The 12,834-nt window shown below is 32.9% G+C and overlaps 3 protein-coding genes across 3 annotated transcripts; 2 read left to right on the top strand and 1 right to left on the bottom strand.

Moving 5' to 3' along the window:
• Window positions 1-739: 739 nt before the first annotated feature.
• On the bottom strand, window positions 740-2,749 carry LOC17887004 (cyclic dof factor 3). The gene is made up of 2 exons (XM_006290963.2): window positions 2,479-2,749; window positions 740-2,199 (listed from the first exon to the last, which is right to left on the bottom strand). The coding sequence occupies exons 1-2, from the start codon at window positions 2,641-2,643 to the stop codon at window positions 982-984; spliced, it is 1,383 nt and encodes a 460-aa protein (XP_006291025.2). The 5' UTR covers window positions 2,644-2,749; the 3' UTR covers window positions 740-981.
• A 4,968-nt stretch (window positions 2,750-7,717) lies between these two features.
• On the top strand, window positions 7,718-8,409 carry LOC17886372. Its single transcript, XM_006292067.2, has 3 exons — window positions 7,718-7,905; window positions 8,000-8,055; window positions 8,154-8,409. Exons 1-3 carry the CDS (start codon window positions 7,824-7,826, stop codon window positions 8,262-8,264), a joined length of 249 nt encoding a protein of 82 aa, XP_006292129.1. The 5' UTR covers window positions 7,718-7,823; the 3' UTR covers window positions 8,265-8,409.
• A 1,089-nt stretch (window positions 8,410-9,498) lies between these two features.
• On the top strand, window positions 9,499-11,349 carry LOC17885016 (malate dehydrogenase, chloroplastic). Its single transcript, XM_006291169.2, has 2 exons — window positions 9,499-9,643; window positions 9,912-11,349. Exon 2 carries the CDS (start codon window positions 9,931-9,933, stop codon window positions 11,155-11,157), a length of 1,227 nt encoding a protein of 408 aa, XP_006291231.1. The 5' UTR covers window positions 9,499-9,643; window positions 9,912-9,930; the 3' UTR covers window positions 11,158-11,349.
• Window positions 11,350-12,834: the final 1,485 nt, after the last annotated feature.

Below are 12,834 nucleotides of genomic sequence, written 5' to 3' on the forward strand. Positions count from 1 at the left end.
AATGTTTCTTTGGGTGTCAAACTTATATCTTCAACTTTTTGAAAAGGCGTTTGTGTGATAGAAAAAACAATATACTTTTACATATGTTTTTAATAAAAAATAAATGTTGATGCAAAAATTGCTTTGCCACAAATTGGAAAAAAGGTAGAAAAGAACAGTATTATAAAAAAAGAAAAAAAGAAAAAAGCAACTTGACATAAACTTTTAATTGTAAGAATGATGATAATATATTGTGTGTGCCATAGTATAAATAGAAAAAATTAAAATAAAATAAATAATATGTGTGGCTAACAATTGATTAGGCCCTCTAAAATATCTAAGTTGCTTTCGAAGACAGACAGAGCAAAAATAATAAAGTAAAAAAATGGGAGAAAATAAAACATAGTGACCAATCTTTTTCAGCATCAATATAAAAAAAAAAGAATTTATTAAGAAGAAAGGCATACAAATAAAAAAAAACTTTTCCAACACATTAAATTCTGATTGTCTGTACGTGGTATTGAATGGGACCTTCACAATTTTTTCTTAATAATAATACTGTAATTTTTTATATTTAAAAATCTAAAGGGATTATATCTTTGTAGATATATCTAATTATCAAACGAATTGGTATATTAAGCAAGAAAAAATCATTAGAATAGTATTACTCGTTTTATCTTTGTTTACTAACTATTTTATCTTTTGAGTTTTGTTGTTTTTAGTAGAGAAGAACTTGAGAAGACAAGAAGTTGTAAAGAAGAGTCAGAAGAGTGTCGGTTGAAATGCCAACGCAACAACAACTTTTTTACCATTAATGTTATCTCTTTCCTACACTTTTGACAAATGAAGAAAGAAGCAATAGTGTACATTGTACAAAAACATCTCAAAAAGGAATAAGGTCACGAGGAGGAAGAAAAGAGTTTTGATTCTCAAAAACTCATCACTCTCCAAATATCATCTATACATACAAATCAAATCATACATATACATACATGTATAACTCTAAACCCGTTCATGGAAATTATGTGATCTTGACAGAGCAGCAGGGTTAGCAGAACGAAGAGGGGAGTTCTCGGTTTTGTCGTTGTTGTTATTCATCTTTGTCTTCTGATCATCAAACCCTTTGAACATACCACCGCCTTTGCTCATCATCCCGTCGTTCTTGATACCTAGTGTTGTCCATATCGAGCTCTTTGCTGCTTCGTTGGGATCGTCTATTCTCAACGTTTTTGGGACTAGAACGCCGTTCCTCTGTTTTCGCTGCTCTGTCTCGTTGTCCTTTCTTGCGGATTCTTCGTCTCTCGGATGCTTTCCGAGAGTGGGAGAGTTTGGATTTGAAGCTTTTTGGCTCATAGGGGATGAGGATTGATGCGGTGATACCATTGGGATGGTCCAGTAAGGGTAAAACGGCATTGGAAACCCTGGAGGCGGGTAAAAACCTGGTGGAGGCATCGATGGGTTCCACGTGTAAGGCCACGGAACACCTGGGATGCAAGCATAACCATTCATGTTGTTGTTATTGTTCATTTGTGGTTCACCAACTCTGCAGCTTTGTGGTCTTGATTCATCCACTGAGTGATTGTTAGAGGTGGTCACCGATGAGCCGCTTGAGCAATCATCTCCATTCTCTACCCGAGCCACAAGCCGCTGATCAGCTACCCCATGAAACACGTTTTGAGCTCCGTTTGAGACCTTCTGGTTTCCTTGTAAATTCATCACAGGTGCCATGGGAGCAGCAGCATGCTGTTGATGAGCATCTAGACCAAAACTCAAGACCCTTGTGTTCGCCTGCAACCCCGGATCGAGCCTCGCAGCCTCAAGAGCCTCAGATATAGTAATATGACGGTAATGAGACGAGGAGCTTTTGTTCTTACGACGCCCTGCTCCCACAGGAACATTCCTCATAGTCCCACCAGCTGTCCAATATCTCTGACAGGCCTTACAGAAATGACGAGGCTGGTTTATGTTGTAGTTGTTGTAATAACAGAACTTGGTGTCCATGCTTTTGCATCTAGGACACGGCAGAATCTTGGTAGGTTTCTTCAGGACTTTACCATCAGCTGTGGTCTGCTGGTTACTACCATCATCAGGCGAGTCGCTGCTCTCAATCTGATCCGTTGAAGTCGTCTCCTCCTCTTTGTCCCCAGTTTCGGGTTTGGACTCATTCGAATTGTTTAGACTGTTGTCGTTACAGTTCTTATCTGGTAACTCTGGAGTTACCTGAGATGCAATAAACACTAAATTAAGAACACACTTAACAATGGATAAAACCCTAAAACCTAAAACGATATTTATCACATCTTAATCAAACAATGATTCTTTAAACTACTCTTGTAATAATTAAATGAACATAGTGATGTCTTTAAGACAAAACAAGATTGGAACTTGGCTTTTTAGATTCCGTAGATCCACAGATCATTATATTAAAACCAAACACAAACTTCTTGTGATTAAAGGTTTAGTTTTAGGTAACAGATTCCAATTTTCTCAATCAATTACCTTATTATCTTCTGATGATTTGTCGTCTCCTCCATCTCCGCCGCTCCAATCATCTTCTTCTTCTTCCTCCTCGTCAACCGTCACCGGCGGCGACTCAAAAACAGCCGGAAAAGGGATTTTCATACCGAAGAGCTTAATAGCAGGGTCTCTGCTCTCCATCATCATTCTCGAAAGCTTCGTGGAGTGTCTATAGTCTCTCTCTCTCTCTCTCTCTCTATCTATCTTTATTGATTTTTGTGTTTTTTTTTGGGGTTTTTTTTTTGGAGATTTTGATTTATGGGGGAAGAGAGAGTGTGAATATATTTGATGAAATTAGGGATTTTAATAAGATCCGTATAAAAGAGAAGGAGGGTAACACGTCAGCATCACATTTCGATTCTCAGCCACAAGTTTATGTGGCCTCTGATATTTTCCTTTTCTCCTCTTTAATACCGGGTCGGGTTGTCGGGTTTTATTTCTTTCTATATAATATTAAAATTCTTACCTTTTTCGTATTAACAGATTTAATTTTTCCCAATTTATATCGGGGATAACAATACACAAGCCTCTCTCGATAAATTTAAAAATAAAATTAGATTGTTACAAACTATGAGATAAAATCATACTATTTTTTTCTATATAAAAGTAACCGATAAAGGAATATTTTGAATACAAGATTTGTAATAGATAAGAATACTTCATTTGTTAGATAATTATGCATCTTGAGAGATACATTTAGATGCAAGTTTTTTTCTTTAACAATGGAAAAACCCTTTTTCTTTAGAGACATTACATTAGATATAGAGAGAAATCCGAATACAATCATGTTGCATGTTTGTATGGAATGGCATACACACATTTTATTTTCTTATACTTTGCAACACTAGTTTTGATGTTTGAAGTTTTAATGGTTGTGAAAAGTTTGTCTATGTTGTAGTTGAAAATCATTCTTTGGTACCATGCATTTGTACACGATATTCGTATTCACCTTTGTTGCTATTTTTCTTTGTAGATTTCGATCATTTTTCCTTTTTCTTTGTAGTTAATAAATCTCTTTGGATTTTTTATTTTGTCATGGTTAATGATCATTTTGTTAAATAATTTTATTTGGTCTCATTGATAGACTATAAATTAGAAGAGAAATTAATTTTACACTAGTCTATACATATCTTAATTTTTATCATGATAATGACCTTAAAATAAAATAAAATAAATGTCAATATGGCAAAGTAGAGCTCAAGTAGTATGTCAAAAATTCATTTTGAAAGCTTTTTCTCATACATCTTTTGTACAAATAATTAAACATTACAATTAGTTTAAGCATAATTTATATTGGAGTGACTCTCACTAGCATAATTAAAGAGATAAAATAATTTCAAAAGGCAATTTTTCAAGATAGAATAATTGAATATGTGATTAACTAGTGGATATTCAAAACATTTTCTCATAAATTGATAGTTGCTTGGGTGAGATACATCAATTGGTAGCTGCTAGTGTAATAAACATCAATCACTAACATATACTGAGATACTATAAAAGAGAAGAATTGACCAACACAACAACATCAGATATAAGATCAATGAGTGTTCTAAAGCAACAAAATCTTGTAAAGTAGTTCAAGAAAATTGTAGCTCTAATCAGATAGAGTTCAAAAGACATGCCCATGTCACAAACAAAGATCTCCAACAATACAAACACACAAATCAACAATTGCATATATAGGAACATCCAACGGTTACGTAATCTCACATATTTTTTTTCTTAAATAAGTTATTCAAATATTTTAAATAATTTTATACAAAATCTAATAGAAAAATAAACGACACATAAAATTTCAAAAAAAAAAATCGTTAATATATAGTTTAGATACATATTAATCTATTTGTACGTTTTGGTTGTATAAGGAAATATGTTTAAATAAAAAAACAAAAGAAGGTTGGATCTAATGAGGTGTCAATCTACAATTGGTAGTTAATAAAAAGGTTCTGTAGGAAGGTATCTCTCTGCCACATTATTGTAGTAACGAAGTTGAGAGATTTTTTATTTGGGACTTTTGGAGGATCTAAATCAAAGTCTGTGTTTTGCCACGTTGGATTCTCTGTCACACCTGCTGTTCCCATTGATTTCATCAAACCCAAAAGGAACGGTCGATGCATATCTTTTTCTCTTCCTCGATCTAATCATAACCCTTCAGCCTTCACGTGTTCCACTGCCACCAATCTTTGCTATATACGTTAATAAATATTATTTATTTGAAAAAATATCAATTATTAGATTGTTACTTTTATAGTCTTTTAAAATTTATAAAAGTTTTATCATTTTATGTTATTAAAAATATTATTTAACATGTGTTTTATTGGTTATGTTTAGATTCAGTAGATTTCATTTAATTTTTAGGGTTTAATATTTTTATAATATGTAAAATGTCAAATTTAGAAATTTAAACCAAAATTGCAATTTTTGGTTGGTCAAAAAATAAAATTTGAACTCTATAAACTTTTAAATCTCTGGTACATATACGTGAATAAATTTTAGTTAAATGAAAAATTGTTTAGACTTTATCAAGAGCATAATTATCTGAAAAATAAATGAAATAATATACTTATTTGTTCGGTAAATTATTCTCAATATATTTTCTTACCTGAGTTCAGTGTAGTACACACAATTGTACTTCTCCATCTATATCCTCTTTTTTTTTTTACATCTTAAAAGAAATTATTTGTTATAATATAAATAAATACTACAAGATAATAATAATATATGTGAAGATAAGCCATCTTTGTGTTTAAGCCTTGCCTTTTCACACAACACGACTGGCGAGATGTGGAAGCTGCTGTGTCCCTTTGGGAGCTACATTAAAAACAACACCTTTTCTTCTATCTACCTTTTTCATTTTCTTGTTTCTTGCCTAATCAGATAATTCGACTGGATTTTTTTATCATCAATACCTTTTCCTATCTAGCTAGTTAACTATATCAATTGTAAAATTGACATGTTACTATACTAGTTAATAAACTTGCTGATGAACTTGTATCTCTTAAAAATGTCTTTAATCAATACCGCGAATTGCTACCGGTTGTTATGAGAAACGTTGAAGCCATCTCTTTAATATCTTATGCATTTGATTGAGTACACCTTCTTATAGTTTCATGTCAACATTGCGAACAAATTAACATATATTTTCTCTTACATATACAAAAAAACATATATGTGTTGAACAAATATTTTTATTGTAGTATTTACAAATACAACACTTTATATCCAAAGCTAGAGATGGGTTGAATAATGTAAACCGTAACTCTCGTTGTTTCGGCGAATGACTTAAATTGTCATGTAAAAATGAGTTATTCCAAAATGCCACATTGAGCATAGTATGCATATAGTAGCACTACTACGTACTGCACTCGACCACATCTCTTCCTTAAAGCCCATTTAAAGCCTTAGGCCTTTTTGTTTTTGGACATTTTTTAAGCCTTGCTAGTCCCTTATTACATGTGCTCACTGTTTGGGTGAGTTGGAGAAAATAACACCAGTCCAGCATATTCTTCTAACTAAAATTGGATATACTTTCTATTTCTACTAGTTAGTATGTGCTTAATACATCAGCTAAAGCAAAAAAAAAAAAAAAGAAAAGAAAACACACACACACACACACACAAAAAGTTACATATACATGTAATATAATAATGGTTGAAATTTTCTTACTTAATTATTATTGTTTCCAAGATAATTAGAACACCCTAAAATGATTCAATAATATTTGGTAATTCTTAGTTTTAAAAATGATCTCATATACACTAAGTTGATTATTTGAACAAATATGAGTTGTTTGATCAAATTCTTACTAAAGGCAATTGTTTTTTCAGAAATTGTTAACCGAAGTGGAACCATCTAATATTTTAAGTGTTGTTCTCTAAGGAGGAGCTTTCCTCAAAACTCAAAAAGTAAAAAATATCCCTTTCTAGTGGTTTCTTGAATTGTATTTCCAATGTCAATTATGAAAAATATATGAAATGAGTAGTAATATTATATTGGTGATCACATTGAGAAGGTGGTGAAGTTTCCCACTATTGAATTTTTATAAAATTTCTTGTTGACTTAAAATACATAAAGAGAAACCTTCCAAGAACACAACGATAGCTTTGAAATTGTGCTTATAAACTTTTCGACATAAATGGTGGTGATATATATATTTTGACATTATGCAGAAAAAGCAGTGCATGCATATGGCCATAAAGCTTTTAGTAGATTGGGAAACAAATGAATATCTTCTGAGGTGTATTATATTTTTTGTAAAAGATGTTTACAAATTACAAATACAAAAAAGGAGTTGTCTCTAAAGGTACCGTATATATTAAGGTACTTAAGAATAAATGGTATGATGTATTAGCCACTATAGAAGCCAATTTCGTGAAGTGATTAGAAAACATCATTAAGAGTTAGTGCCATGACTTTGACAAGCATGTATCTCTTTCTTGCACTTACATATAATCTTCTATAACTTTATTTAAATGGAGTACTAATATATATACATAGAGATATGTATACTTTTTTTTGAATAATAAAAGATATGTATACTTTGTCAACAACATGGCTAAACAATTGACAAAATGGCTATGCTTATTATTGTTAATTAATACTCTTTTGTGCCTAGCTATAATCCATTATAGTGATTGCCATTACACTTAAAAGTGAACTTCCAAAAGCACAAGACACGAAACTTCCCTTGACTCGAACCCATTTGTCGTCAATGACTAATATATATAACTCGACACGCGTAATTAAGTAGTTATGCCCATTGGCTCCCCCACAATTCCACCACTTTAAGTAACATCGATCATTTCTATTCGACTACAAAGTTTCTTATGAGACCATGCCTCTTTGATCATGATCTGATCTGATCATCTGAATGAACACTTTCAAACAATGAATTAATAGGGTTTTGCTTATGAAAGATCGAGTGTTACACACATTTTTCAAACTGTAATTGTAATTAGTATTATATAGAACAGTTAACAAAACAGCACTAGCTACACATAAAGTGAAACCGCGTCGATAGCTTGTTTCTTCTTATTTTGTTCCTTTTTAAAAGTTTAGTCATGTTGGTTGTTTAATACAAACGACTTAACTAGCACTCTAAATTAGATTTAAAAATGGTCCATAATTAATTATGTTACTAAAAAACCTCACTATGCTATTAGTATATAATGCTCAAGTTGGAAGAATAGGAACTAAGAGAAACCATTACGACACACAAAACTGAAAACAAGTTGGGGAAAAAAAAAGAGAGAAGTTAGTACTCATCACAACAACATTAAGGTTTTAATCTATATATATACATTTTTGTCATAAATCATCATCTTCAAATGGCCAACAAAGTTCTCTTCCATCTCCTCGTGATCTTCTTGTCTCTATCTCACTTCTTCTTCTTGCCTTCCCCTGCTTCAAGTAAGATCATCATCTCTCTTAAATCTTATTTTCCGTATTAAATATTTACATTATACGTTGTAAGTTTGTAACTTATACTTTTGTATTCACATAGGACCATGGAGTTCTATGGAGAAGCCTACTCATATTGATCTCCCTCAACATGATGTGGTTAGTTCTGAAGCTATGTATATACATGTGTTCTTGAAAAGTTACGATTAGGTTATTAAAGATTTGAATTTGGTTTGTTTAAAATAATGTTGTTATAGGATTTGAAGGAGAAGGTAAAAGAAAGGATGGTGATGGAGTTAAACGATTATCCAGGTTCTGGTGCCAACAATCGCCATTTGCCGCGTCAGCGAGGTTGTGTCGATTGCTGATCGATAAAATGAAGAAACATCAGTTATAATTATAGTATCGATCGATAAGGTTAATATTACGTATAAAGTAACTTAACATATTTACCCCCAAAAAAAAGTTTATGTATATGTAAGCTTACGGACTATGAAATTGAGTTAGTTAACATTGGAGTGGAGTCTATAACCAAAGCTTACGGACTATGAAATTGAGTTAGTTAACATTGAGTTAGTCACACTAAAGCATAGTTTCTTTTATGTAGCTGAGTTGTTAAATCCAGTTATACTACTGTGGATAAACTATATATGGATGATAACAGTACAAGTCTTTAATTTCAATTTAGTGGTATACCAATGGTTTACGTACGGCTTTGATATTTATTTGGCATATATTCCTATCCTTGTTAAAATCATGCAATTCGATTCCAAACACTTGAAAAAACTTTATCATACTAGCCTTTCTAAGCGATTAGACAAAAAAGCTATTGGGAGACTAAGAAAACCACAAAATCGAGCTGGAATATGATTGAGGATCCATAGAGATGCATAGACGAGCGATGACGAATCTGAGATGAGAGTTCTCGTGATTTACAAACTAAATGAGAATACTAGGAGAAGTTGCTAAATTGCGTACGAGAAGTTGTGAAGGGTGAAGTCCGAATCTATCACTAGAACATGTTGCTATGAATGTGGTGAAGACATAGCCTATCATTAGAACAAGTTGTGTTGTGTGTTCCTAAGGTTTATCTTCCCACCACTTTTAAGAACTAATCAATTTATTTTTTAAAAGCAAACCAGACTACACGACTTCAAGCAACCATCCCATGTGGTATTATTATGTTACACGTCTAGACTCTAGACCAATTCTTTTAGTACTTAAGAATCACAAGTTCTTGAAAACAACGACATAAAATCTGTGGCATACACTTACTTGTGAATCCTATAATCAGCGAACACAAAATCACCAACAACGTTATTGAGTCGATGACCAAATTAGACGTCAACGTATCATGAAACTAGCTAGAGAAGTAAGTAAGTAGTTGAGAGAAAGAGCATGTGGGATATATAATAAGGTTAACGCAGCGTTTTGGGCTGCCGTCGTACGAACACAACTAAAGGACACAAGTCGTGTATCGTATCACATCACACCACCTCTTGGCGGATCTTACGAGACACAGCCAAAACAAAGTTCTACAATTTTTTTTGATTTTTTTCTTTTTCTTTTTAATTTCCTTCCTTTTTAGAATAATAAAAATTGTTTCCTAACTCACATCGTCACCTAATCCCATTTCTCTTCTTCTTCCTCTTCACTAGAGCTCTCTCTCTATAGCGAACAGAGCAAAGTCTTAATCTTTCTCTCTCTCTCGCGTATTGGGTTTTCAAATCAAGAAGCTTTCTCCAAGGTTAGTTTCTTTCTCAATTCGTTTTCTTCTTTTTTTATCAAAAAATTTGATTTTTTTTTGGATTGTTTAGACCATTCTTCGATTTCACGATGTAATAGCTGAGTCTCCTGTAGAAGAAATCTCGATCTGGTTTCGATTAGGGTTTCTAGTTCTTCGATTGATTTGTTCGAATTTGCCTTCTTTTGTATAGATTAGATATATGGATCTGTCTTGCCCTGTAAATGTTTAGGTATGGAACAAAGTTATATTCTTCTTTTGTGAAAAACAGGGAAACCAAACATACAAAAATGGCAGCAGCAGCAGCAGCAACATCAGCTTCTTTGTTTTCAATTGGATCTTCTTACTCCTCTACTAAAGCTAGCTCCTTAACACAGTCGAGGTCAACACAAGCTGTGAAATTTAACTCAGTCCCTAGTTTCACCGGTCTTAGATCAACCTCACTCATCTCTGGATCTGATTCTTCTTCCTTGGCCAAGACTCTGCGTGGTTCTGCAGCCAAAGCTCAAACATCTGACAAGAAGCCTTACGGATTCAAGATCAATGCTTCCTACAAAGTAGCTGTTCTTGGTGCTGCTGGTGGTATTGGTCAGCCTTTGTCACTTCTTATCAAGATGTCTCCCTTGGTCTCTACCCTTCATCTTTACGATATTGCTAATGTCAAGGGTGTTGCTGCCGATTTGAGTCACTGTAACACTCCTTCTCAAGTTCGTGACTTTACTGGGCCTTCTGAGTTAGCTGATTGTTTGAAAGATGTGAATGTTGTGGTTATCCCTGCTGGTGTGCCGAGGAAACCGGGTATGACCCGTGATGATCTTTTCAACATCAATGCTGGTATTGTGAAGTCTTTGGTTGAGGCTGTTGCTGATAACTGTCCTAATGCTTTCATCCACATTATTAGTAACCCTGTTAACTCTACTGTACCCATTGCTGCTGAAGTGTTGAAAAAGAAAGGTGTGTATGATCCCAAGAAGCTTTTTGGTGTCACTACGTTGGATGTTGTGAGGGCTAACACTTTTGTTTCTCAGAAAAAGAACCTTAAGCTTATAGATGTGGATGTTCCAGTTATTGGTGGACATGCGGGAATCACCATTTTGCCTCTTCTTTCAAAAACCAAGCCCTCTGTCAACTTTACCGATGAAGAAATCGAACAGCTGACTGTCAGGATTCAGAACGCTGGAACTGAGGTCGTGGATGCTAAGGCAGGTGCAGGTTCCGCTACTTTGTCAATGGCATATGCTGCTGCAAGATTTGTCGAGTCATCTCTACGTGCTCTTGATGGAGACGGAGATGTGTACGAGTGTTCGTATGTTGAGTCGACTCTGACTGATCTTCCTTTCTTTGCATCACGGATCAAGCTTGGGAAGAATGGACTTGAAGCTGTGATTGAGTCAGACCTTCAGGGATTGACTGAGTACGAGCAGAAAGCACTAGAAGCTCTTAAACCAGAACTGAAAGCGAGCATCGAGAAAGGTGTCGCCTTTGCAAACAAACAAGCTGCCGCTGCAGCTAACTAGATCGTGATTTTCACTTGGAAAAAAAAAGACACATTCAAGAAGCTGATAACATTTTTCTTCTGATCATTTTGAGTTTTGTTTTCTTTTTCATATTTCTTGCATCGGCGAGACATTTTCTTATTGTAGAATAAAGAATGTATTAGCTTCAGTTTTGAGGATTTTGAAACATGGCACTGAAGCAGATTTTATGAATCATCACCAACAAAAAATCATTACAGGAGCAAGACACACCTCTTAAAAAATACAAATAGAATATAAAATAAAATAAAAGACTTTTTAAAGTTACATATACTAAGTACAAACTAAAGCAGACAAATACATTTCATACAATTTTTGCCTCCATTGCTGCTTAAGTGTATATATATATGTATGACAACAAAATTTCAAAAATGTCATTTCTCATTTATAATAAAGGAAAATTTACAAGATGAGTGGTAGTAATGCCTTTTTTTTTTTTTAAACTGTCATTTTGTAACTTTAATTTCACACGATTACTCTATATCCTACTTTTCCATTTTTCTCACATCATATCTAATTTTTCTACTACAAAAGAAGTAAAAATCACCTATTTACATAATTATAAATAGTAAATGTATTTAAAATTCTTATTAAGTTTTTAACAAAAGTCATAGCGAAGTTAATTAGGAAAAAAAATTCAAAATGCCATTTCTCATTCATAATATATGAAAAATTTACAAATGGAAAATAAGGTGAACATAAAATAATACAAACATAATATAGAATAAAGAAAAGACTTAATGTTAGGAAACAATATTAAGGTAGATATAATTTTCTTTAGTGAAGTCACATGAATATTTAGTATTTATATTTTAAACAGAAAAAATTGGGTTATAAAAAATGCTCTTCAAAAATTTCATAAAATCTTTGAAATGGAGGTGGTGGGTTAATTAATTAGTTAGGGCAATAGGTCCAACATTCTTGGGGATTATACATCTTACGCTTGAGGATGTGGGTGTTTGATGAGCAGACAAAGTAATTTTTTTCTGGTTTGCATGGTGGTCTTCCAGACTTCTTTCCTGTGTGAGGATTTGTCAATAGCTTGTCAGCTTTAAATAAACCTGTATATATAAAACATAAAAAATATATCAATTACAAATAATAATAGGGAGGATAATATATATATAAATTGGTTACTAACTAGTATTGATTCATGATGGTGAATATGTAAAATATATACAAATGACATACTACATTCATGGAGATTAGCAAGTAAGACGAGGATGACACAAAATATGACAATTTTGGATGACGACATTGTAGTTTTTTTTTTTTTAAAGAAGAGTTTTATTGTATTATTGTAGAAAACTTTACATGTAAAGTAAACATATATATAGAGAAGTTTCTGACTATTTTTGTAGGGTGATCCCAAAAAAACTGTTTTTAAATTCGTGTGGTTTGTTTTGTTTCTTTATATTCAAGAAAAATTGATGTTTAAGAGTTAATTACTCGTTTTCACTTTTCACACACAAAAATGAAGAAGTTATTTACTCATATGGACGATTTCCAAATGATCAATATTTGAAAATTTTATCACTATTTGGCATTTTTAACCATTGGTTTTGATTTACGGTCGTTATAACTAAGTTATGTAAATATTATATTTTGTTATAAGAAGATGAATGTTTTCAAATTCCAAACTTTTTCATTCAAGAAAAA

The sequence above is a fragment of the Capsella rubella genome, unplaced genomic scaffold, assembly GCF_000375325.1.
Source record: "Capsella rubella cultivar Monte Gargano unplaced genomic scaffold, Caprub1_0 scaffold_5, whole genome shotgun sequence".
Lineage (NCBI taxonomy): Eukaryota > Viridiplantae > Streptophyta > Magnoliopsida > Brassicales > Brassicaceae > Capsella > Capsella rubella.

What these genes read in the sequence shown, in the direction of transcription:
- LOC17885016 (XM_006291169.2), top strand. Translation starts at nt 9,931, where the DNA reads ATGGCAGCAGCAGCAGCAGCAACATCAGCTTCTTTGTTTTCAATTGGA.
- LOC17887004 (XM_006290963.2), bottom strand. Translation starts at nt 2,643, where the DNA reads ATGATGATGGAGAGCAGAGACCCTGCTATTAAGCTCTTCGGTATGAAA. An exon ending in AATCATCAGAAGATAATAAG is followed by an intron (nt 2,200 to 2,478) that starts GTAATTGATTGA and finishes ATTGCATCTCAG; the next exon opens with GTAACTCCAGAGTTACCAGA.
- LOC17886372 (XM_006292067.2), top strand. Translation starts at nt 7,824, where the DNA reads ATGGCCAACAAAGTTCTCTTCCATCTCCTCGTGATCTTCTTGTCTCTA. An exon ending in CTTGCCTTCCCCTGCTTCAA is followed by an intron (nt 7,906 to 7,999) that starts GTAAGATCATCA and finishes GTATTCACATAG; the next exon opens with GACCATGGAGTTCTATGGAG. An exon ending in ATCTCCCTCAACATGATGTG is followed by an intron (nt 8,056 to 8,153) that starts GTTAGTTCTGAA and finishes ATGTTGTTATAG; the next exon opens with GATTTGAAGGAGAAGGTAAA.